The 22,288-nt window shown below is 41.4% G+C and overlaps 1 protein-coding gene across 9 annotated transcripts in view; it reads left to right on the top strand.

The window, feature by feature from the left end:
- Positions 1-21,936, top strand: part of baz2ba (bromodomain adjacent to zinc finger domain, 2Ba) — a 67,690-nt gene extending 45,754 nt beyond the window's left edge. For 2 of the 9 annotated variants that reach the window (XM_083911083.1, XM_083911081.1), the window contains exons 9-38: positions 487-1,252; positions 1,783-2,046; positions 2,813-2,873; positions 2,983-3,091; positions 3,887-3,988; positions 4,570-4,792; positions 5,340-5,432; positions 6,051-6,112; positions 6,383-6,448; positions 7,110-7,175; positions 7,445-7,489; positions 7,786-7,812; positions 9,726-9,791; positions 10,227-10,367; positions 10,964-11,218; positions 11,666-11,889; positions 12,375-12,449; positions 12,533-12,764; positions 12,862-12,924; positions 13,639-13,783; positions 14,146-14,966; positions 15,098-15,356; positions 15,613-15,768; positions 15,971-16,131; positions 16,243-16,580; positions 17,147-17,282; positions 17,371-17,517; positions 18,490-18,791; positions 19,452-19,595; positions 20,476-21,936. In XM_083911083.1, the coding sequence (XP_083767209.1) occupies positions 487-1,252; positions 1,783-2,046; positions 2,813-2,873; positions 2,983-3,091; positions 3,887-3,988; positions 4,570-4,792; positions 5,340-5,432; positions 6,051-6,112; positions 6,383-6,448; positions 7,110-7,175; positions 7,445-7,489; positions 7,786-7,812; positions 9,726-9,791; positions 10,227-10,367; positions 10,964-11,218; positions 11,666-11,889; positions 12,375-12,449; positions 12,533-12,764; positions 12,862-12,924; positions 13,639-13,783; positions 14,146-14,966; positions 15,098-15,356; positions 15,613-15,768; positions 15,971-16,131; positions 16,243-16,580; positions 17,147-17,282; positions 17,371-17,517; positions 18,490-18,791; positions 19,452-19,595; positions 20,476-20,632 (5,706 nt within the window). In that variant the 3' untranslated portion in view covers positions 20,633-21,936. The remainder of the gene's footprint in view (positions 1-486; positions 1,253-1,782; positions 2,047-2,812; positions 2,874-2,982; positions 3,092-3,886; positions 3,989-4,569; positions 4,793-5,339; positions 5,433-6,050; positions 6,113-6,382; positions 6,449-7,109; positions 7,176-7,444; positions 7,490-7,785; positions 7,813-9,725; positions 9,792-10,226; positions 10,368-10,963; positions 11,219-11,665; positions 11,890-12,374; positions 12,450-12,532; positions 12,765-12,861; positions 12,925-13,638; positions 13,784-14,145; positions 14,967-15,097; positions 15,357-15,612; positions 15,769-15,970; positions 16,132-16,242; positions 16,581-17,146; positions 17,283-17,370; positions 17,518-18,489; positions 18,792-19,451; positions 19,596-20,475) is intronic. The other 7 variants (XM_083911085.1, XM_083911088.1, XM_083911084.1 and 4 more) reach the window with 7 other exon arrangements.
- Positions 21,937-22,288: the final 352 nt, after the last annotated feature.

The following is a 22,288-nucleotide window of genomic DNA, read 5'->3' as shown; positions in this document are numbered from 1 at the left end:
TCACATCCAGTTGAAAGTGCAACATTAAAGTCTAACCTGCCTTTGCTTAAACACAGATTGAACCAAAGTTGCCATCAGTGTAAAAAAAGACAAACATGCCCAGCTGCATGATGATAATGATGATGGAGCTTTCTGAATGTGCAGACGAGTAATTACTATTTCAGAGAGATACTCACAGTCTCTTTTTGTGAATTTGGCCGAGTACAATGCCTTTGGTTATTGCGTTTATGTCTTTTTTGTTTCCCAGAAAGGAGCTTAGACACAGTTAACTGTACCAGTGTTCAGCATTGTAGTTTTGTCACCTGCTCAAACAATCAACAGTGATGCAAACTGACAGCTAGAGCAACTCCACTTTGTCCCATTTCTTTTCTAATTTTTTTCCTAACCTTTCTTTGTTCCTCCCATTCTGCCTTTCCCTCTCCCTCCCTCCCCCTTACTCCCTGCCTCTCCTTGTTCTCTCCCTCTCTCCTCCTCCTCTATTCCCAGACTCTCATGTCCCAAGGGCAGACATTCCCAGCTGAGCGAAAGAGGCAGCAGCAGGGGCCAAACAAGTCTCCCAAAAGGACGTCTCTGTGTTCATCACCATTGCCACCCGCTCCGCCTCCTCCACCCCAGAACAATCACTCCAACCTCTTCCTTTCAAGTGCCCTGCTAGGGCTCCCTGAACCCCACCACCCCAATGGAGTCATCCAAAGCATCACTCAGGACGCACCTTTGGCCCTCATCACCAAGCCTCGCAAAGAATCTGCCTCTCAAGGCAAGTCCCCTCAGTGCGACTCCGATGCTGGGTCGATGCCAGTCAATCTGAGCACAGGGGCGAGCAGGACCCAAGCAACTGCCCAGCCTGGGCCTCAGTCACAGCCCTCCACTACCTCACCCCATGCCACAGGCCATGGATCCAGAAAGAACAAGACACCCAAGGGTAAGGGACAGACACCAGGGCTGGGACAGGGACTGGGACAGGGACAAGCAGACCCTTTAGCTGCCTGGAAGGGCTTCTCTCAGAACCATCTGGTACAGTCTTTAGTAGATTTGTTTCGTGGAGGAGAGCCCGGAATCGGGATTCCTGGAGTTAGTATCCCTGGTGTTGGAATTCCTGGAGTGGGGATCCCTGGTACATGTAACCCCACCGCTGGTCTCCCGGCTAACAAGGAATCTGATGACTCGGGAGATGATGATGACGATGAAGATGACGACCTTGAGGAGGAAGAGGAGGAGGAGGATGAAGAGGACTCAGATGATAGTCTGTCAGGTTTGTGCCTTCTATGTTCAGGAGTAAAAGTAACGTTTATAATTTAATAATGATGAACATTAAAATATTGACATCAGTGCTGTAACTTACAATTATATTATTCACTGTTTACTCTTATTAGAATTTTCTCAATTAGAAGAATGTCAAAAAAGTCAAAACTGTAAAAAAAATAGCCATCACAATTTCCCAATGTCCGACCAACAGTCCAAAACACATAAAAAAGCAGCAAATCCTCATAACTGAGAGACTGGAACTACGCAATGTTCTTTTTAGGAAGGAGGTAAAAAACAAAACAAAACAAAACCTTTCTTTTTTATAATGAAGATTTCTTTGTTTCCTTGGCACAAAAGGAGGAATAAATAACAACAAAAACAAAGAAATCAGCATCTGCTAACCACCAAATTGTTATATTAAACATATCTGTATTGGCCCATGATTTCACAACCGATGCATCCCTACTTTTTTTTCTTTTGCCTGATTAATGACTTAATCGATCCTTACCCACTTTGTGTCCTGGATTCCCATTTCAGAGTCTGACAGCAACTCAGACAGTGACATCTCTGGGAAGAAAGTGAAGGAGTCAAAGCCGTCTGGATCATCTAAGAAAGAGATGACTCCCCGCAGGCTAACCAAAGGCCCAGAACTACTGAACACCTCAACCAATCACATCGCCACCAGCTGCTCCCCTCTCAACCTTCAGGTCATCAAGACGCCCACCATTGTCACCAGCTCCAGTGCCTTGGCCTATCACAGCTCTCCAGGCTCTTCCTCCTACAGCCTAGCCTCTCCATTAGGTAATGTGTTTGAAAATCTGTTCCCAGAAAGTGTGAAGATGAGGGATTTAAGAAGTTATGAACAGTTTTAAAACGAAATAAAATGCTAAACAAAAAATGTGGTTAATTGGCTGAATGTAACCTTTTCGTACCCCCGTCTAGTGTGTCGGACGGGCTCTGTACAGGCTTGCGTCTCAGCTGTGTCTCACAAAATTTTGTGTAATGCAACAGAGAATAGGGATTGTTGCTTTTAGAGAGGCAGGAAGAAGGCAGTTGGTTGGGATGGACTAACCGGAGCTCTGAGGTCCTGTAGAGGCATGCCTAAGAGGCCTGACAAACATGTTTGGCACACCAACAAGGTTAACTTCCACCTTCTTACAATGGGAAGAGGTTATTCAGATCACAGAAAATAAATCATGTAGCTTGCCAAGAATAATTTAAGTAGATATAAGCAGTCTTTCCTCTACTGTAAGTCATTTTATTTTCTCTTTTCTTAAATAGACACTGTGCATCACACAATACCATGTGATGTGAATTCACTCCTGTGTTCATATATGTCATGCTTAGCATTTCAAAGTGGCAGCGCAGAGAATTGATTGTATATCTAACTTTTCTGTTCACAACATGCTGCTAAAAGCGATTTTTAAACATGTGTTTGTTCTTGGTTTCCTGCCAGGTATGATTACTGGTGAGCTCAGGGGCTGTGACTGCTGCTACTGTATGTGTGTGAGGTTTCTGGTAGTAGGTTGTGCTGTCAAATTGATAGTTGAACTCTGTCTCTCCACAGGCTTAGGGAAGAGGAAGAGGGTGATGGATGAGAAGGAGTTGATGATACCTCTGGAGTTGGGGTATGTACAAGAGGCTGAGAAAGAAAGCTCTTATGAAGCGGTTCACTTCAGAGTGCTCACATCTTTTTCTGAACAACCATGCCATTTTTTCCATTCTTATAAAACCCAGGTGGCGGAGAGAAACAAGAATCAAATCACTGGCTGGTCGGCCACAGGGCGAGGTGGCCTACTACGCCCCGTGTGGCAAGAAATTAAGGCAGTATCCAGATGTGATGAAGGTACCTCGGCCTCACAGCACTGCTGTTTAGTTAACATCCATGATACAGCAGCAAATGTTTTGAGCCATACAGATGAGCAGTTTGGGATTACAGTGGGAATCATTGAGTGCCGTTTTTGTTTTTGTTTTTATTATGGAAGGCCATTTTTGCTAACACTTTAAACACTGCTCATCCACATCACTCAAACAAATGCTAGTGTATCATATGTGTTGTATATTATCAATGCTATAGCCCCAGCTGCACTCCACCCCCACCCTTTCTGTGACCCTAATAGTGTGAGATGATATTCTTAGATTCACTTCTTCTGCCACTTTTTTTTTTCACCTCTCCTCCCTGCTCCCCAAAAATGATGAATGGTTAGTGTTGGGATGCACAGCTTTGGCCCCATTTGTATATTATAGTCTATAATCTTCTTTGTTCGTTTCATCAAAAGCTCAGCTACACTAATAGTCAGAACTGCCTGAGAGTGTAGTAGTGCAAAGAGAAAAATGTGTACTCAGTAACATTCACTCACTGCTAGTCAGTCAGTAGGCAGTAAAAAGCCGAGCATGGCCACAGATAAATAAGAAAGGGCCTGAATTGTGCACCCCAAGGTCAGAACCGTTTTTCACTCTTGAGAGCTTTTGCTCTTTTTTGTCCCCCTGGCTTTTATAATGATTAGTAGCACTGCACAGATGCACACTGTAACCTTAGACTCCCTCCAATCTAGTGCTTCCCAGTTGCTTTTTCAATGTCGCTTATTTCACAATTTTTTTTCTGCCTAAACCAACGCCATTATTATTTTCTCTTCTGTAGTATCTATCCAGAAATGGAATAAGTGGCATCGCGCGTGATAATTTTAGCTTCAGTGCAAAGATAAGGGTTGGTGACTTCTATGAAGCCAGAGAAGGACCCCAGGTGACTGCCTTTCATCTCTCTCTCTCTCTCTTTCTTCGTGAGCCCTGTTCATCTTTTCATCTAGCGGCAGGCAAAGCATCATGCAGCAGTCACTGTCAGGGCATGAATAGGATTCAACCAAAAGCCTCAGTAGTCCTAGTTCATAGACCTCTCACTGTGCATGGATAAATGTAATAATCAGATGACATTACTTCCACAGGTGACCAGTGATATTATAAATAAATATATATATATATACATATACACCATGTTATATGTCTGTGATACAAAGACATAAATTAGAAAATTGATGTATGTATTATTGGAAGCAGAATAGAAAAAATCCGTACAGTGCTGAGGGGCCAGAGAAATACCAGATGATAAATGACAGATCAGTAAACAAGTACTTCTGCAGCTTTTACCATGTTTCATTGAAAATATAATAAGTTATTTAAGTCATTTATTTTCACCCCCGTTGAATACACTTCGATTAGTCTAACCAGCTGACAATCAAAATTGTTTACATAAATGTCACAAAATGATGTATGTCAACATGTTGTTCACTGTTTTGCCTCTTCGCACCCCTCCAACCCTCTCTCTAGGGTTTACAGTGGAGCCTGTTGAAGGAAGAGGAGGTCATTCCTCGTATTTTGGCGATGGAAGGTCGTAGGGGTCGCCCCCCTTGTTCAGAACGCCAGTTAGCAGGCGAAGGTGGCAAAGGCTCCCGACGGAGGAAGGGGCGGCCCCCTAATGTGGGTGATCCGCTGGTGCCTGAGGGCCCCAGTCCCAGTGAGGTCAAACTCCTGCGCAAGCTAGAGGCTCAAGGTTAGCAGAGGAAATGAGCCCTGAAATATGTTTGTCATAAGTGTGTGTGCCATTAATCAACCAGCCATTATTCAGGTAGCCGAGATTAAGGAAGGGGCTACTGTTCTGAATATTTAGTATGGACAAGTCAGTTTTTCATGTCCTGCTTGTTTGCCAGATCCAGCTACCTCATATGCAGTAATACAGATACTTTTTTAAAGATGAATCAGCATTACTATTGTTTTATGTCATTGGGCTTTTGTGTTGCATTGATAAAAATAACATAACTTCACATGCTGTTGTCACAAAGTAAAAACTTTTTTTTTGGCACCAAACCCTTTAAAAATATTTTAATCATGTGTAGTTCCATATTTTTTGAATGTAAAATAGTCAAATTTCACAAATATATGTCAATCCTTTAAAAATATAAAAAGTATCTGTCCCCATTTTCTTTCAAAATTTCACAAAAAGCAGCAGGTCCGCAAATATGCTAGGTCAGGTAAAAGCACTATTTAGGTATTCTCCTGAAAATTCTCACTCACAGTCTCTTTCTTTCCACTCTGTGCAGAAATAGCCCGACAGGCTGCACAGATGAAACTAATGAGAAAACTGGAAAAGCAGGCACTGGCACGTGCAGCCAAAGAAGCTCGGAAACAGCAAGGTAAACCTACGTTGCCCAGCGCCCAGTGGTTGGTCACTTAAGACCACTTTATAAAGTATAAAGACCAGCAGGGCCTTTGTTTGCATGCATGTTCATATTTATTTTCATCACTTAAAAAGCACAAGCTTTAATCCTCTTTATGCTTTATTGCTGCCATGCTGCTGCTTTCAAACACTATGCCTTAACATATACACGATGCTGAAGCCAAAAAAATCTCATCAAAATCTCAACAGGTTGCTTTCTCTGTGTTGTGACTATTACTGTGTGCTTCTGGCTGGTTAAACTTATCTTTCTATTTTCTGTTATGCATCTTACTACTTGGAAGTTAGTCTCTCATACCTCAAGAACATTTGACCTGCTATTCTTTTTAATGCTGTGTGTCATTGTTTTAATAAGTTTATATGTGTGTATTTGTTTTGTGTGACTGACTCATCTTAGTTGTGATCTAGTTCTCGTAATTTTTCGGCTTCTTATATAAAAATACATCTTGATCTCAGTGAGACCTCCTGAATAAATAAAGCTTAACAACTGTAATTCTCAGATATGAGTACAGCTGGTAGCTGAGCTTTGTAGGTCATTTGTGTAGACGCTAATATAACACTGACTTGACTCTTGTAGCTATCATGGCAGCGGAGGAGAGAAGGAAGCAGAAAGAGCAGATCAAGATCCTCAAGCAGCAGGTGGGTGTGCTTTACGTGTGTGCTGACAAATCTTTTTCCTCTCTTTCTCCTTATCTAAGTGTCCTGACACACGTAGTCCCTGTGTGCACCGCAGGAAATGCTGAATTGTTATTTTGTGATGCTGTTAAGCTTGCTTTTCAATTACCATCATGACTTCTTCGTACTAAACGTGTTGTTGTGTCTTTGGAAAGGAGTGGTTGTAAAGCTGATTTTATCTAAGAATGTTTTCTAAAAAAAAATATTGAGATTGTGGGTTTTTTTTCTTTACAGGAAAAGATCAAGCGTATTCAGCAAATTCGGATGGAGAAGGAACTCAGGGCGCAGCATATTTTGGAGGTACAGAATCTGATCCAACAGCACCTCTGATTAAGCAGAACATTCCTGGATAGCTACAGCCCCTCAGACTATAGTGTTTTAATCTTCCTAAAGCTCATTACTGAACAGCAGCATGCATTGGAGGGAGTTGCGTCTTCTTAGGCATAATTCCACATGGAACTAATGCTAAATTGGTCTTGGTTGACGGATGTTGAATATTAAAATGGCTGCTGCTGCCTCTTCAGACCTTATTTAAATTGGACAGAAAAACCTTTTTTTTCTTCAGACAACAGTAACAGTTTAGCATAAGTGGGTCGAGATAAAAAAAAAGGTGCTGTTTTCCACACACATGCAAAGATGCATGCACACACGCACACACGCAGGCGCACACAATTATACCGTATGAGCTTCAAAGTGTTTTAGCAGGACTAAATCAATTTTGAGTTGACACGGTTGACAAGCCACTCTTAACGGGAGGCTTCAACATTTTCACAATTAGGTGTTAAAGAGATACATTATTCATTCACTGTGTTTTACAAATTTGACTGGCATTCAGGAGCATAAAATCTTTGCTCAAACCAGAAAACTGCAAACAATCAGTTAAAGTGCAGCGAAGCCCTCACCCAAGACTGATTGATACATGTCTGTCTTTCTGATTCTTGACCTTAATCTTTATTCATAGGCCAAACGGAGAAAGAAGGAAGAAGCCGCCAATGCCAAAATATTGGAGGCTGAAAAACGGATAAAGGTATGTATGTTTATATTTTTAATAAAAACCCTTGAAAGAGTTGCAGAATTTCAGTTAGTATAAGATTTATACATCTGGCACGAGACCGTTTTAGATTATTTCATATTAACCATTATGTGGGGTTTTTCCACTTAAGAAGTAGCTGGCAATAAAAATAGAGCAGCCCTATGACATGGGCTGAAATTCCATCAGTCTGTATTGATTTTCATGATATTGGCACAGCGGAAGTATATTGATTTTTCCCTCATATTCTCTTTCTTTCTTTCAAGGAGAAAGAGTTGAGGAGACAACAAGCGGAGATTATTAAACACCAGGTAGGCATTCACTACAACTTACTCTGCCTCCTAAACGTTAATAGTTGCTGCTGAATAAAAACATTTACCTCAAACTTCACTTGATTAGGAATTTAGGTGTGTATGTGTATGTGTGCGTGTGAGAGTATTTGTGCATCTTTGTGCATTTAAATACAAGGCATGTGTGAGTATATATAAATGTGCTTAATTGCCAAACATCTAATTAATGAATCAGTATTTCTCTTTATTAAACGCCATGCTTTTTGGTATTGGATATTATTTCTGTTCCATAATATTTTGCCAACTCTCTCTGCCAGGAGTTGGAGAGGCATAGACTAGATATGGTATGGGTATGTTTATTTTTGTACATCTAACACCTGCATCGTGTAACTGGTTGTGTAATGGTTGTCATAGCAATGCATTAAGTGTAGCACTGGCTGCTGTCATACTACATTCTTCTGCATGGCTTTCCAGCAAAACCAACAAAAGAGAAAAAGAGTCAGTATGCTGCCTCCATCTGCTCGTCCTGAGGGACAACTGACCCTGTCACGGTGGCCAGGCAGCTTCTCTCCCCCTCCCCCATCCTCCCTCTTCTACTCAGAATGCATTGCAAAGACTGCTAGCCAATCCACACTCACTGTCTCAAAGTGCACTCGAGGAGTTTCCATCCATCACATACATTGTCTAACTGTTGTATTGGAGTAGCCTGTGTTACCCATGAGTGCTTGACAATTTCGGCCCAGACATCGAGCTTGTGTCTGTTCGTCCGTGCATCTGTTCTGCAGTCCACAGAGTGCTGGACTTTAACCTGCCCCATCCCAGCCTCTCTGTCATTCACTGTTCCTGTACTCTGCACAAAGAATGAAAACAGCTACTGAGAATCATTTTGTCTTTATGGTGGAGATACTTCCAGGGTGATCCCCCACCCCAGTTTGGTGAGGGTTCAGCACAACCTTTGCTTGAAAATAGACCTGATCGACTGTAGAACAACAATATAATTAATTCCACCACAAGGACAAATATGGTTCTGTGTAGCATTTTATTTTGGCCTGGCTGTCCTGCTTGTAGCCCTTCTCACTCATACACAGTCACAGCTGAATCTAAAGGTCTGCCTATCTGTTTCACAGTGGACTCTGAGCCTCAGATTGTTGCATTAACCCCTTGTACCTTCACTCGGAGCACAATGAAGGGAAGCAAATTGAGATACATGGAATAATCCTGGTATTTACGGTTGTCATATAGCTTTTGGCTTACTGTAGCTTGTTATCATAATACCCCTTAACATATTCAGTGTTTTTGATGAACTGGAAAGTGAGAAAAAGCTGAATGCCACAGGCTCTATGTCATTTTTGAACATGTCCTTTTTGTCGTTTTCTAATTGTAGATCAATCAAACCAATAAGGGCATAGAAATAATGTAGCAGAGTGCTTGGTATTTAGCCTGCTTTGTTTATCACAATGACAAAACAATCTTTAGAACAGCCCGTAACAGTCACTTCTATGTGCTGGAAATGTCCTTTGCAAGCCCTAATAGTGGCAATTGTGTCTTTCTGGTGGATCACAGAGGGAATGACAGCCTGATACGGTGGAGCGGGAAACCTTAAGAGATCAAATAAAATGATAGTCAGTCAACGGTGATTCCTGCACCCTTTTGCAGTAGACTGTGTGACATGCACCAAAGAACAACATAGATGTCTCATCCCCAGCAGTCACATACTGTGCTAATACTTACGCTGCCAAAACCATTGAAATGGAACTGCTCTGTGTGTAGCTAGTCTTTACCATCCAATCCTATTTGCCGTCCCCTCACCAAATATTATGAATAATGTGTCAAAAAAACAACATTTGAATTGACTCATGTAATAGAATTTATTATTTTGATCATGCCAATGTAGCACGTCAGAAGACTTCTGGCAACCAGCTTTTTGTTGCTTTTGTTGTGTCAGCTTTAGTTTAGAGGCGCCGCCACCGATTCCAGCTGCTTCTCTTTTTTGAGCCTGTCATCACATCTACTTTGTACCGCATCTTTGTGTCGCTTTTTGGTTGTCATCGTATTACTGTACTCTTCACTTATGCTTCCACCATACATGTGAAAGTGTATACATGTGAAGCATCGTTTTGTGTTTGTTCAAGTATGGTGCCTCAATTGAATTTTGTGCATCACAATTTTTACATTAATGCATACTAAATTTAGTCGACCTTGAGTGCTGTATGTGCATTGTGTGCTTGTTAATGTGCCTGTGTTTTTGCCACTCTAGGAGAGGGAGAGGAGGCGGCAACATGTAATGCTGATGAAGGCTGTTGAGGCTCGCAAGAAAGCAGAGGTAGCCCATATGCACACAAATAAATACAAACATACATACACACACACCTTCACACATACATACACACACACACACACACACACAAGCACACACACACACACGCACACACACACAGTCTACTCGATAAAAAGAGCCCAAGTCATTATTCCCTGGATACGTTCCTTCTTTCTCTCCTTTTTGTGTGCTCTTTTCCCTCCATTCATTTTTTTTCTACACACTTACCAAGTCAAAAGATTCTGGCCCTCAAGCACTTTTCTTTTGAATGCGCAGCAGCATTAGGCTGAATTCTAATACTGCTCAGCAAAGTCAAGTAAACCTCCTTGTCTGTTTTCACACACACGCACGCGCGCGCACACACACACACACACACACACACACAAATGCACACGCACTACTTTGCTTCCTTAATGCTCTCTTGAATGTTGGACTCTCCAGGAGCGTGAGCGCTTGCGGCAGGAGAAAAGGGATGAGAAACGCCTGAACAAAGAGCGTAAACTGGAGCAACGGAGGCTGGAGCTGGAGATAGCAAGGGAACTGAAGAAGCCAAATGAAGACATGTGTCTGTCTGATCATAAGGTAGTTAAGATAGCAACTCATCTGATCAGTACTGGGGGTGTAAAGTTGATCACCAAAAAAAAAAAAAAAAAGTAAAATGTTAGTCCATACACACAACATTGATGTATCGTAGATTGTCAGTTTTTCTCATTTAAGTGCTGTTAAATACATTGTCTTAGGACAGGAGGGTGGCAGATGTATTTTTATTATTATCGATATTATTATTATTATTATTGTTATTATTATTATTATTATTATTATTATTATTATTATTATTATTATTATTATTATTTAATAGTAACATTTTGTTGAGGGTCAGTACCATAGATTGTATGGTCAGTACTTGTAATAAGACCTCATGGTCGTGAACATATTTATTTGTGGAGGTGTGTGCCCTCAAGTGGTTAAAGGAGAGTACTGCATAATATAGAAAAAATAAGCATTCATCACTATAAATCGGAAATCACTATCAGGCAATAGATAACAGGCAACAGATGTAAGATATAATGACAGCTTTTTGCTTAAATCATAATTTTCTGTGGTCCAAATTGGGTTCAATGTCTCTATCACGGTAACACACGCAACAATCCTACCTTTACCCACTTTCCTTTGTGCAGCCTCTGCCTGACTTCTCCCGGATTCCCGGACTCATCCTACCAGGACATGCCGTGTCTGACTGCCTGATGCTGATGCAGTTCCTGCGAGGCTTCGGGAAGGTTTTAGGGCTTGATTTGAATTCAGATGTGCCCACCCTGGGCATGCTACAGGAGGGCTTGCTCAATGTGGGGGACAGCATGGGCCAAGTCCAAGACCTTCTGGTGAAACTGCTTTCTCTGGCAGTCTGTGATCCCGGTTTGCCACCTGGACAAAAGGTGAGCTAGTTCAAAGGTCACTCAGTCATGCGTTGTACTTGTGAATCATTTTGAAACAGTGGAGCCAGCTTGAGAATCACAACTGAGAGGCACGTTTTGCTCTTTCTGGTAGTTTCAGTTCACTTCATTATTATACATAAAGACGTTGCACCTACTAAAGCACCAACATCTTAAGTGTAAAGCGTAATTTACTCTGAAACGGACTTAGCACTTTTACATTTGGTACTTAACTGATATTAATTAAAGTGCTTCTGTGTTTTTTTTTATTGCATGACTGTTTGACTGCATACAGGATTTTTTCAAATTTTGATAATTTTTTGTTGGTGTTGTAGATTTTAGGTTTAAGTTAATTTTCCTGCATTGTGAATAAATATATATATTCCATTAACTTTAAGTCATTACTGTTCATCAACTTTACTTCTTTGTCATCTGCTCCTTTTCTATCAGACCAAAACCATGCTGGGGGACCACCTCACCAACGTTGGCATCAACAGGGATAATGTATCTGAGGTGCTACAGATGTACATGGGAGCCCATTGTGCCAATACAGAATTGGCCCCTCTGGCCCTGAGTCTGAAGACCAAGGCCTTCCAGGCCCACACTCCTGCCCAAAAGGCCTCAATCCTGGGCTTCCTGGCTAATGAGCTGGCCTGCAGCAAAGCTGTTATCAGGTAAGAAGAACCTGAAACTGAAAAATTAGAATTTGACCGTCCAACTGAGCCCTGTACTTGTTTTCTTAATATAGTCTGCATCAATGTCACATTGTTGGATGGTTAAAAAGTGATCTACAATGCTTCCCTTACCTCTGCATTTGCATAATTAAGAATATATGTATCTACCATGTTCAGTCTGTGCTTTTATATTCCTTGACACTCAAGTTATTCATTAGCCAATAATGGTGTGTTTTATTGATGCAGCTGAAACTGCTTAATAAAGCTGCATTAGGGAGCAGTCATTTGCAGTAGAGTCTTTTAAATTTTAAGGAAATTATGCAAAAATTAATTTCTTCCCCGGGATACCAGCTTATTAAATGTTTTACTTTGGCTGTAGATAGTTGCCAGCGTCCCTGAGCTGTTATCTTTTACTCAATATACTTGTTATTTCTTTCTGAGAATAATAAAAACACAGACATAACTCACTGTGTTTCCTCTTCCAGTGAAATTGACAAGAGCCTGGATCAGATGGCAAACATGAGGAAGGACAAGATCATTATGGAGGGAAAACTGAAGAAGTAGGTTTTTCCTTCAATCCTAAAAAAACCCACTTTGATTCTCTGTACACTATCACGCTGAACCTGTGTGTGTATTAATGCAGGTTGAGGACCATTTATGCCAAACGTACTGGGAGGAGGGAGGCTAGTATGGGTGTTGAAGAGAACCAGTCTATCGGCACTCCGTCCTCTGCTGTCAAACGGAAGAGAAAACTAGGTGGAGACAGCGACGATGATGACGACGACGATGATGACAGTGATGACCAAGCAGAGGAGGAGGATGAGGAGGAGGAGGAAGAAATGAAGAAGGTTAAAAAAGTGGAGACATACGATGAGGTAAAAATTATAGCTAGATCCATCTATAGATTGATTATTAAAACTGACCATGGAGGGTTGCTCACAGAGATTTATTGTATTTGTTTCCTCCTGTCAGGATGAGGTTGACCAAGCCACCAGTCTGGAGGAGTTAGACAAGCAGATAGAGAAATTAGCCAAGGTGGGTTCTGCTTTAAAATGTAAAAGTGCTGTGACAAAGTTAATAACCATTAACATAAAAGTATAAGGCATCAAGAAATGAATGCATGGTTGTTGACACTGACTATGTGTGATTAAAAATGGGACACAGGGAGATTTGAAAAAGTCGCTTGGGGAAGCAACTATAAGGCGATAAACAACAGAAAGGAGGAAACACCTCCTACACTCTAGACCAGAGGTTATTAAAGTTGGAGGCCTCCTCGGGGGAGGTTAAGTGAATGGAAGTGAAATAATATAACATCAGTAATCAAAATAAAATAGCTTAAATTTGTTTGAATTGATAATAATTTTAATGTTTACCTTTCCCAGAGTCAGAAACTAACAAGTCTTAAGAAGAGGCCTCCAGTATTTTGAAGTTATGTCAAACAGCAATATTAGGATACATTGGCTCAATGGTAGAGTGTCTATTGGATCAAATAACATAATTATGATCCTATAGCATCCAGGAATTGAGTGAAACTAAGCAAGTAAACTAAGCCTCTGAAATTGCTTTAATATTCAGTGTTAAAAACAACTCTCTGTTATTTTATGAACATGTACGTTGACATAGAGCTATTTGCCAATGAAGCCATTAATTAGGTTAATACATTACATCATTAGCATAGCTAAGCTTTTGTTTTTGCTGAAGATAAAAATAATGTATAGAAATCACAGGATATGTTTTGTACCATTGCAGCAACATCATCAGACCAGAAGAAAGCTGTTTGAAATATCCCATTCCCTGCGTTCCATGATGTATGGCCAGGACCGCTACCGCCGCCGGTACTGGGTACTTCCCCACTGTGGAGGGGTCTTCATTGAAGCCATGGAGAGTGGAGAAGGTAGCTACAGTACCACACACACTAAGTGTGATTAAATCTTATGTTAAGTGCTTCGATTTGCTTATCTGGTTGCACAGCACATTTTATGCTCACTCAGTCTGGAAAATAAAAATCATCAGATTTGATGTTGCAGGAAGGGAAGGAAGAAATATATCTGTTTAGCTGCATGTTCAGCTGTTTTTGGCTGAAATATGCTGATGATGTTTTAATTGTATCTTATTCTCTACAACTAATTTGAGATTGCATCTGTGAACCATAATAATCCACAACAATAATACTTTCTTAAGAGCAAGCGTAGAATAATGTTACAGAGTAATCAGCTCTCAGGTGTAATATACGTACGCTCTCTCATTTCCCTGCAGCTCCAGAGGAACTGGAGGAGGAGCGACAGAGGAGGAGGAGAGCAGCAGAGGAGGTCAAGGTCAAAGAGGAACCTCAGGAGATCGAGTTGCAGAAGGAGAAACCTACCAACCTCGATGGGCAAAACATCCGAACACAAGGCTTGGAGCAAAAGAAAGAGGAGGAAAAAGAGCATGAGGGGAAGAAAAACTCCCCGACCGCCTACTACCAGCAGCCAGGCTGTGTATCCAAACTGTGCACATTCCGGGACGTCAGCAAGGACGTTGGCAAAGAAACTGTGATGGCAGGGGACAAGGAGAGTCCCCATCTAGGACAAAACGGCAGCCCCGTGGGCACTCCTGTTGCCCGGACCACAGTAACATCATCCTCCCCCACTCACAATACCTCTGAGCCAGCAGTAGCAACAACCCCCTCCATGGTGACCACTAATGACTCTACAAACATCCCTCCCCCAGCCTCAACCTCTTTATCTGTCCCGTGCCTGCCAGTCCCACGTGAAAGCCCAGAGAACACTCATCCAACCGCATCCCCTGCTCCATCTCCGTACCTCTCATTCCAATCCAGCGATCAGCTGCTCAGAGTCCTAACAGAGAGGAGCGGACACTGGTTCAGTCTGCTCCCTCGTAACCCCTGTGACCTCACTTCCATCACCACACCTCCTCCAGGAGCGCCCCGTGTGTCTCCCCAGGCGTCCTCTACCCCAGTCAGGCCCAGATCCCCACCTCAGTCCCCTGCCCTGCCTCTCACCCCTTCTGCTGCCTCAGCCTCCGCCAGCCCGCACCACCCAGCTGGCTTACTCAACTATCCACTATCAGCCCTGCAGGTGAGGCTGCTGGCTGGACACAAATAAAGATGTTATTTCTGCCATATACCAGATAACCTAATCTGTGACTCTCAGTTTTATTGTCCTACAACTCCCTCATCCTTTTGGCTTTTCCTTTTTTTTCTCCCCAGGTGAAGTCAGGTTCTTCATTGTTAGGAGTTTCTTACGGAAGCTGGGCCTGTGGCATGATGAGTCCCAGCCTGCCTCTGTGCAGCAGCCCTAGCCCCAGCCCCATGCTGGGTCACTCTCTTGAGGGCAACACGACAGCGAGTGTCTCCAGCAAGAGTGAATCACCTCTACTTTGCATTGAGAAAACCTCATCTATGCCCTCTCCTACCCTGGAGATGCCCAAATCCCTGGACCACACCACACCTCGGCCTATTCCAGAGGGTGAGTGACCAAAAAGTATTGAGAGAAACTAAAGTTGAGGGCATAATCAAACCCCATTTTGTAATTGCATAGAATCCACCTGCCTGAAAAAGAATTCACTTGCCTGAGCAGTCCAAGATAATTGGATTAGGGATCGTTCTGCTCTGCTGTATGCAATTTCATTTGGGTATAACATAGCTGAATGAAGCAACTTTATTACAGTGATGTATGTTCAGTGTCTTTTAGTTTACGTGCCTGTTTGTGCTCATTGTCTCAGAGATGCTGACAGGGTGGTGGCGGGTGTCTGACATTGAAGAGCTGAGGGCTTTAGTCAGTGCTCTCCACAGCCGAGGCATGAGAGAGAAGGGCCTGCTGAGGCAAATGCAGAAGTACACAGAGATCATCCCCCAGGTCTGCACCAAACACAGAGACGGTGAGTGCCTCAAACACTGCTTCTGAACGTAGATATAGATTTGGTGTGCTTATGTTCAAACTATAGAAACATATCCTTGATGATCCCTGAATACACTGCAAACACTGTATTATTGACCGAGCTAAATGAATATCTGTGCATCGGTGTTTGTGTTTGTGTTTTTATTCATGGTTGGCTGATACCTCTCATTTCATCCATGTAGTGGCCATGATCGAGCTGCATGAGCTGGAGGAGAGCCAGGTCAGTGTGGAGTCTGTGCGAGGCTGGTGTGTTGAGGAGCAGGCGATGGAGATGGACATTGCTGTGCTACAGCAGGTAGAGGAGCTGGAGAGGAAGGTCACTGCAGCCAGCCTGCAGGTCAAGGTAAAACACTAACACAACCTTACACATATTGTAATGGTGTAACATGTTTAAACACGCAGAGTGGTGTGATCTGAGGCCACAAGGCTGAACAGCTCATTTTTCTTTTCCCAGGGCTGGACATTTCTGGACCCTCAGTCTGAGCGGGAGGACCTGGTGTATTACGAGCACAAGCCCCCCACCAAATCAACGCCAGCGTCTGCAAATGCGGGAGACAAGGACTCTAAGGACTCCAAAGAGCATCCGGAGGAGCGGGTGGAGAAGGGCGGGGTGGTGCGTCACCTGGACAACCCGTTGGACATAGCAGTGACACGTCTGGCTGATCTGGAGCGCAACATCGAGAGAAGGTACCTGAGGAGCCCCTTAGGTACCACCATTCAGATCAGGCTGGATAATGTGGGTACGGTCACTGTCCCTGCCCCCGCCCCATCCACTAGTGCTGACAGGGAAGGGTAGGTCATTTCTCCAACCAAAAATCCCCACTCTCCCACTAAGACCCTTTCCTCTCTCTGTGTGTGCTTTATGTTTCCCATACTGCTCAAACAGTGGGGGTCTTTGCTGCTTTCACAGCAGAATTTTGTGGTGGCTTGTTGCATTTCTGTTTGTTTTTTTGGTCTTGTGCAGTTTCTTGAGTGGGGTGGGGGACTCCACTCAGTTTCATTTCCCATGTAGGCATTGTTTACTGGTTTACTGGCTTGATTTTTCTGCAGTCATCTGCATGGTGTTTTGCATCAGTAACCTTGGTTATGGGCATACTTCTGTTTCCCACCGTACAGTATAAACTTTCACAGGATTTCACTCTTTCTGCATGACCTTCCCCGTAACATAATAAAATCAATGTTTACCTTTCCTCAGCGCCCTACACTCCCCAAATCTTCATGCCTGTCTCTGCACAGCTGGGGCTCTTTATAGTCTGCTGTCTTGTTGGCGGGTGGTTCAGCTGATACAGTTTACGCCCACATATTCACGTACATGTGTGTATTTTTGTTTCTCATCCTTCTTCATTGTCCTCTCTTAGCGGCGAGGAGGAGGTGGCCCATGGTATGAAGGTGTGGAGGAAGGCCCTGACTGAAGTGCGTAGTGCCGCCCAGTTGGCCATGTGCATCCAGCAGCTGCAGAAGTCTATCGCCTGGGAGAGGTCCATCATGAAAGTGGTAAGCAGCATATTTCCACCTCACTAATTAAAAACAAACTATTCCTTAAGTGAAAGCTTGTTTTTAACAGATGGACATGTTTTCTTAGTACTGTCAGATATGCAGGAAGGGGGATAACGAGGACCTTCTTCTGCTGTGTGATGGCTGTGACAAAGGCTGCCACACTTACTGTCACAAACCCAAGATCACTAGTATCCCAGAGGGAGACTGGTACTGCCCGGCCTGCATATCCAAGGTATCAGAGGCATTTATAAAGCATTGTCATCGCTCTACAGTGGATCACTTGTAGCAGGAATCCTAGCTACATATTTGTGCATTTATTCCTCTTGATTCACACCGTTCTCTGAAAATATCCACACAATTTGCCAATGTTGGTATTAGACAGCCAAGACAGATATTGGTGTATTGAATCTGTTGATGGATGTTACTTTGCACCAGTATTCACTTTAAATCCAACCATTCTCATGCTCAAAGAATTCTTTTTTTAAGTATTTGGGGGATTTTTTAGAGAGGTAATAAAAGGGGAGAGAGAGAGAGAGAGAGAGAAAGAATATCTTTATCAATAACTTTCAAGCTACATTATTTCAACAACAAAGACAGAACAAAATGTGAACAACAACAAACTACGTTGTTAAATAAATACAAATAATACAATAAATACGTTGTAAATCAATAAGAAGAAAAAAGAAGAAAAATAGATAAAAAACAATAATAAAAAAAAAGTCATATTATCATATATTTCATATTTTTACATTGTGTCACGTTTAAAGACATAGTTAAAATGGAACAGAAGACATATTAAAAGGAGTTCGAATAGGCAACGGCAGAGGACCACTTACATTTACACCTCACCAAATTCATCACATTACTTAGATTGGTATTCTCTAGATATTGTTTAAAAGGGCGCACTTACCATTTTATTATGTTTTCTCTAAACGATTGTCTGCAGCATGAATTTGTCATTGATCCTGTTAAGTGTCAGTAAAACTCCACATTGATATTCATAAAATTCTTTGAAGCAACAGCTTTTGTTTCACGTTTAACAGAATGTTTTATGTAGATGTGGTCAAGGAAGAAATAAAATAATATTGGTGGTGTAAAGATATGACAAATTGAGCTAATAGTTTAGAAAAGGCCTATGTTAGTATGATGAATTGGTTTTAATTCCACCAGACCTCAGATAACTCATTGTTCACTCTTTACTCAGGCAAGTGGACCATGCCCTAAAAATAAAAAACCTCCAAGCAAACCAGTAGCATCCAGCGGAGGAGGTGCTAAGAAAGGCGGAGAGGGGAAGAAGAACGGGAAGCAGGCGGGTAACGGGGAAGCGCCAGAAGACGACCCACTTAGCGCCAGCAGCACGCCCAAGAAAGGGGCAAAAGACACCAGTAGGAAGAGGAAAGCAGAGGAGAGCTCACCTGCTCTGCCAGCAGCCAATCAGGAGAGCCCTGTGTGTGTGAAGCGGGCCAAGACAGCTAGAGACAACAACAGGGACCTTGGATTATGCAGGTATGTGACCCTGGCTTGTTCGTACTTGTCTTTCTAGCGAAGCCTTGATTTATGTGTCGCCCTCTTCTACTGTAGGACTGTATCGAGAAGTTGCAGGGAGCTGATGTGTTTTCTTTTTATCAGTAAATAAGTCATTCTTTTGTGGTTTAAGCCTGAACTTTTAGGTCCTCTTGTGACAAATGAGTTGTGTTGGTTGGTATTAGCTTATAAAGACACACATTACTAAATACCTGACATCATATACAAGCTTTCAAACTAATTTTTAACCACGTGGGGACAACAGAAACAAGCTGCAAACACAAAAGTGACATTATCATCACCTTTAAGTTGATATGATATGATTATATTATACTGTGTGTATATATATATATATATATATATATATATATATATTCCCAGTAGACACAGAGCAACATCATCGTTCATTAGGAGTCATGTTTGTTTCCACTTGAAGAATATAAATCAAACATTCACTTTGCTTGAGGGGAACTGCAGAGTCAGTTGGTAATTCTCTGTGGGTTTGTTATTACCATGGGAAACATATATTTGATCCATTTAAAGGAAGAAGAACATATAAACTTCCCCCTGAAAAACAGTTTTCTTGATGTGAAACCTACAGCTTTTTTGGTGCCTAATCATGTGTGTTTGTGTGTTCAACAGGGTACTCCTTGCTGAGTTGGAGCGGCATCAGGATGCATGGCCTTTTCTCACACCAGTCAACCTGAAATCAGTCCCTGGCTACAGGAAGGTCATCAAGAAACCGATGGACTTCTTCACTATACGTGAGAAGCTTGTGAGCAGCCAGTAAGTTACCGTCACTTCTGTTTGTTCTTTTTCTCCTGATAGCCCCCAGGGCGCCTCAAGGTGCTTCTGGGCGTTTTCACAGAGTTCAAAGAAGTCAGAGTGGTGTTTTTGAAAGATAAGTTTTAATACACCACAGTATGCAGGGCAGGAAGGGGTACTTTCAAAATGTATTCCGAAACAATAACTGATTACCTGTTATAAAACAAGCTATATTAAAAATAATGTAAATAATGTAACTTGATTCATTTTCGTTACTTTTGAATTACCTCGATACCAAACGTGCAAATATAGACAAGAGAAGAGAAATATCAATAAGATAACTTTTATTCAAACTTCCCCAAGACAACAGAACAATGTAAAGGAATTTGGAGAAATCAAGACTTTTCTGCTCCGTTTATTTATTTATTTTTCGAACCTGCGGCTGCTGCCTAAAGGACCTTCAGCCTCTTTACATTGGGCGACTGCTCTAACCACTGGCCGCCCCTCAGTTCATTTTTTAAATAAAACGTACTTTTCATTAAGCAAATTCAGGCAGTAAAGTAATTTAAACCGACAATAACAGTAATTCATTATTAGAAACACATAAGTTGAGTTGCCTCTTGGCTAGAGGGCTTTTATTGTGAAAGCTAAGTGGTGAATGACAACGAGGGAGGCAATCAAGAGTTTTTAGTGTATCATTCTTTATTTTTTAAATGTATTTTAAAATTGTAATCCAGCTAATAATCAGTAATCTGTCTTTTTTCCTGTAATTTAACTGAATAGTTACCCTTTTTGTATCTTTATTACACGTAATTATTACACATGTATTCTGTTCCTCCCCAAACTGTGTGTGATGTGTTGGACTTTCTAAAGACTTTTATTTCTTTTTTTTTTATTTCAGATATCAGAACCTGGAGACTTTCATCATTGATGTCAACTTGGTCTTTGATAACTGCGAAAAATTCAATGAAGACAATTCAGACATTGGTCGAGCTGGCCATAACATGAGGAAGTTCTTTGAGAAGCGCTGGACTGAGCTTCTGAAACAAACAAACTAAACGTCGGTTCAGATTCTCCCCATAAACTCATTCAACTTTTCATATCGGAGCACCAGGTTTTACTTTTATTTTTATTTTCTGATGGAGAATGTGGCTTTGCAGGACGGAAGAAGAAGTCAAATGAGTAATAAGGAACCCACGGTGTGCTTATGAGAGATGTCACCTTTAAAAAAAAAAGAAAAAAAAAGTTGTTACATGAGGTGCGCTGGATTTTATTACAACAGGGATAAAAGCCCCAAAGAGTCCCAGAGAAATGGGGTGTCGTAGTGCAATACCATTCCCTGTCTCAGAACACTGCACTGAATTAATCCTCAACTGTCACTGATGTGTCTGCGCTAGATTACTTTCCACTACTTGTAAATAATCTTTTGTTATTTAATCGTATTATAGTGAATGTATTTAATTTTGTAATAATTATTTATGAATCAAGGTCCACTTCATTTTCTATGAAAAGGAAGAATCAGCAGAACTGCTTTGAATCGAAAAAAAGGAATGTGTCTTTGTGTTATAATTTTTCTCCCAAATATCAAACAAAGCCAAGAAAAGAAAACTGTTTACACTGTTCAGTGCTTTGGGGCATCAGAGGACTGTATTCATTTGTCCAGACTGTAAAACTGCATTTAATTACAGGAACAGCAGAGGAACAGTTACGACAATGGTGATTCATGTGTATATACTGTTTATTAATGTCAATATTATGTCTTGTTTGGAACAATGTGTAAAAATTGTTTAAGAATATTAAGATATTGTTTATGCCTTAGAATGATTGTAGCATTCTATTTTAGTGAACGTGATGGAAACATTATCATAAATATTGTTTGTACAGTATATACATATCCTCTGCAAACACTGTGGTATCCTTAATCTTGGTAGTGCCTACCCTTCCAACAGGGGCATGTAGGGGATGTTATTGTTTTTAGTTTTCATTCTTATGACGACATTATTTTTTTATATGATTTCAATCCAACAAGGCCTCCAAAGTTGGACAGTGATACAGAAATCATTCCTCACCATAGCAGAAGAAAAAAAAAAAGGAACAACAAGCATTCAGTCATGCTTCCATGATGCATTTCCTCGTAATCTGCCACAATACAGAGGACCTAAGGCCATTTGTAACCACTGTGTTGAACCTTGCTGTGTGTTGTGGCCTGATGGAGGCAGCTAGATTTTTTTGTACCCAAGTCAAGAGTACTTGAAGTTACTTTATTTAAGATATTGTGGAATAAAAGTATCATTCTTTTGTAGGAGCTTTATTTTTCACTAGTGTGTGGCACGGACCTATTAAAAGGATGTTTTTCAACGTAGACGACCTCAGTGTGTTTTATTTCACTTCCAACAAACTGAACTGCTTTTGATAAAAGGTGTTGTGATAAAGATGCATGGATTAATCCCTTTTATTCTTTGAAATTAGAAATTGGGTATGCATTCATGACCAAAGTCTCATCCTTAGTTCATTTTCAAGACGTAAACTATTCTATAAGGTCAAGTTTTCTCAAGCTTGACAGTCAAAAGTTTATCCAATACCTTATTAAGAAAACACTAAGACACGTGTCAAAATCACAGGCGTAAAAACCTTTTCGAGATCCTAAAAATGTGCATTAAAACTATGAAAAATAAAACAATTTTGTCAGAGCTTAATCCAAACCTTATCTAGTT

This window comes from Echiichthys vipera (assembly GCF_963691815.1).
Source record: "Echiichthys vipera genome assembly, chromosome: 1".
NCBI lineage: Eukaryota > Metazoa > Chordata > Actinopteri > Perciformes > Trachinidae > Echiichthys > Echiichthys vipera.
Note: the sequence above shows the minus strand (reverse complement) of the source record. Positions and strands in the feature narration are given on the sequence as shown.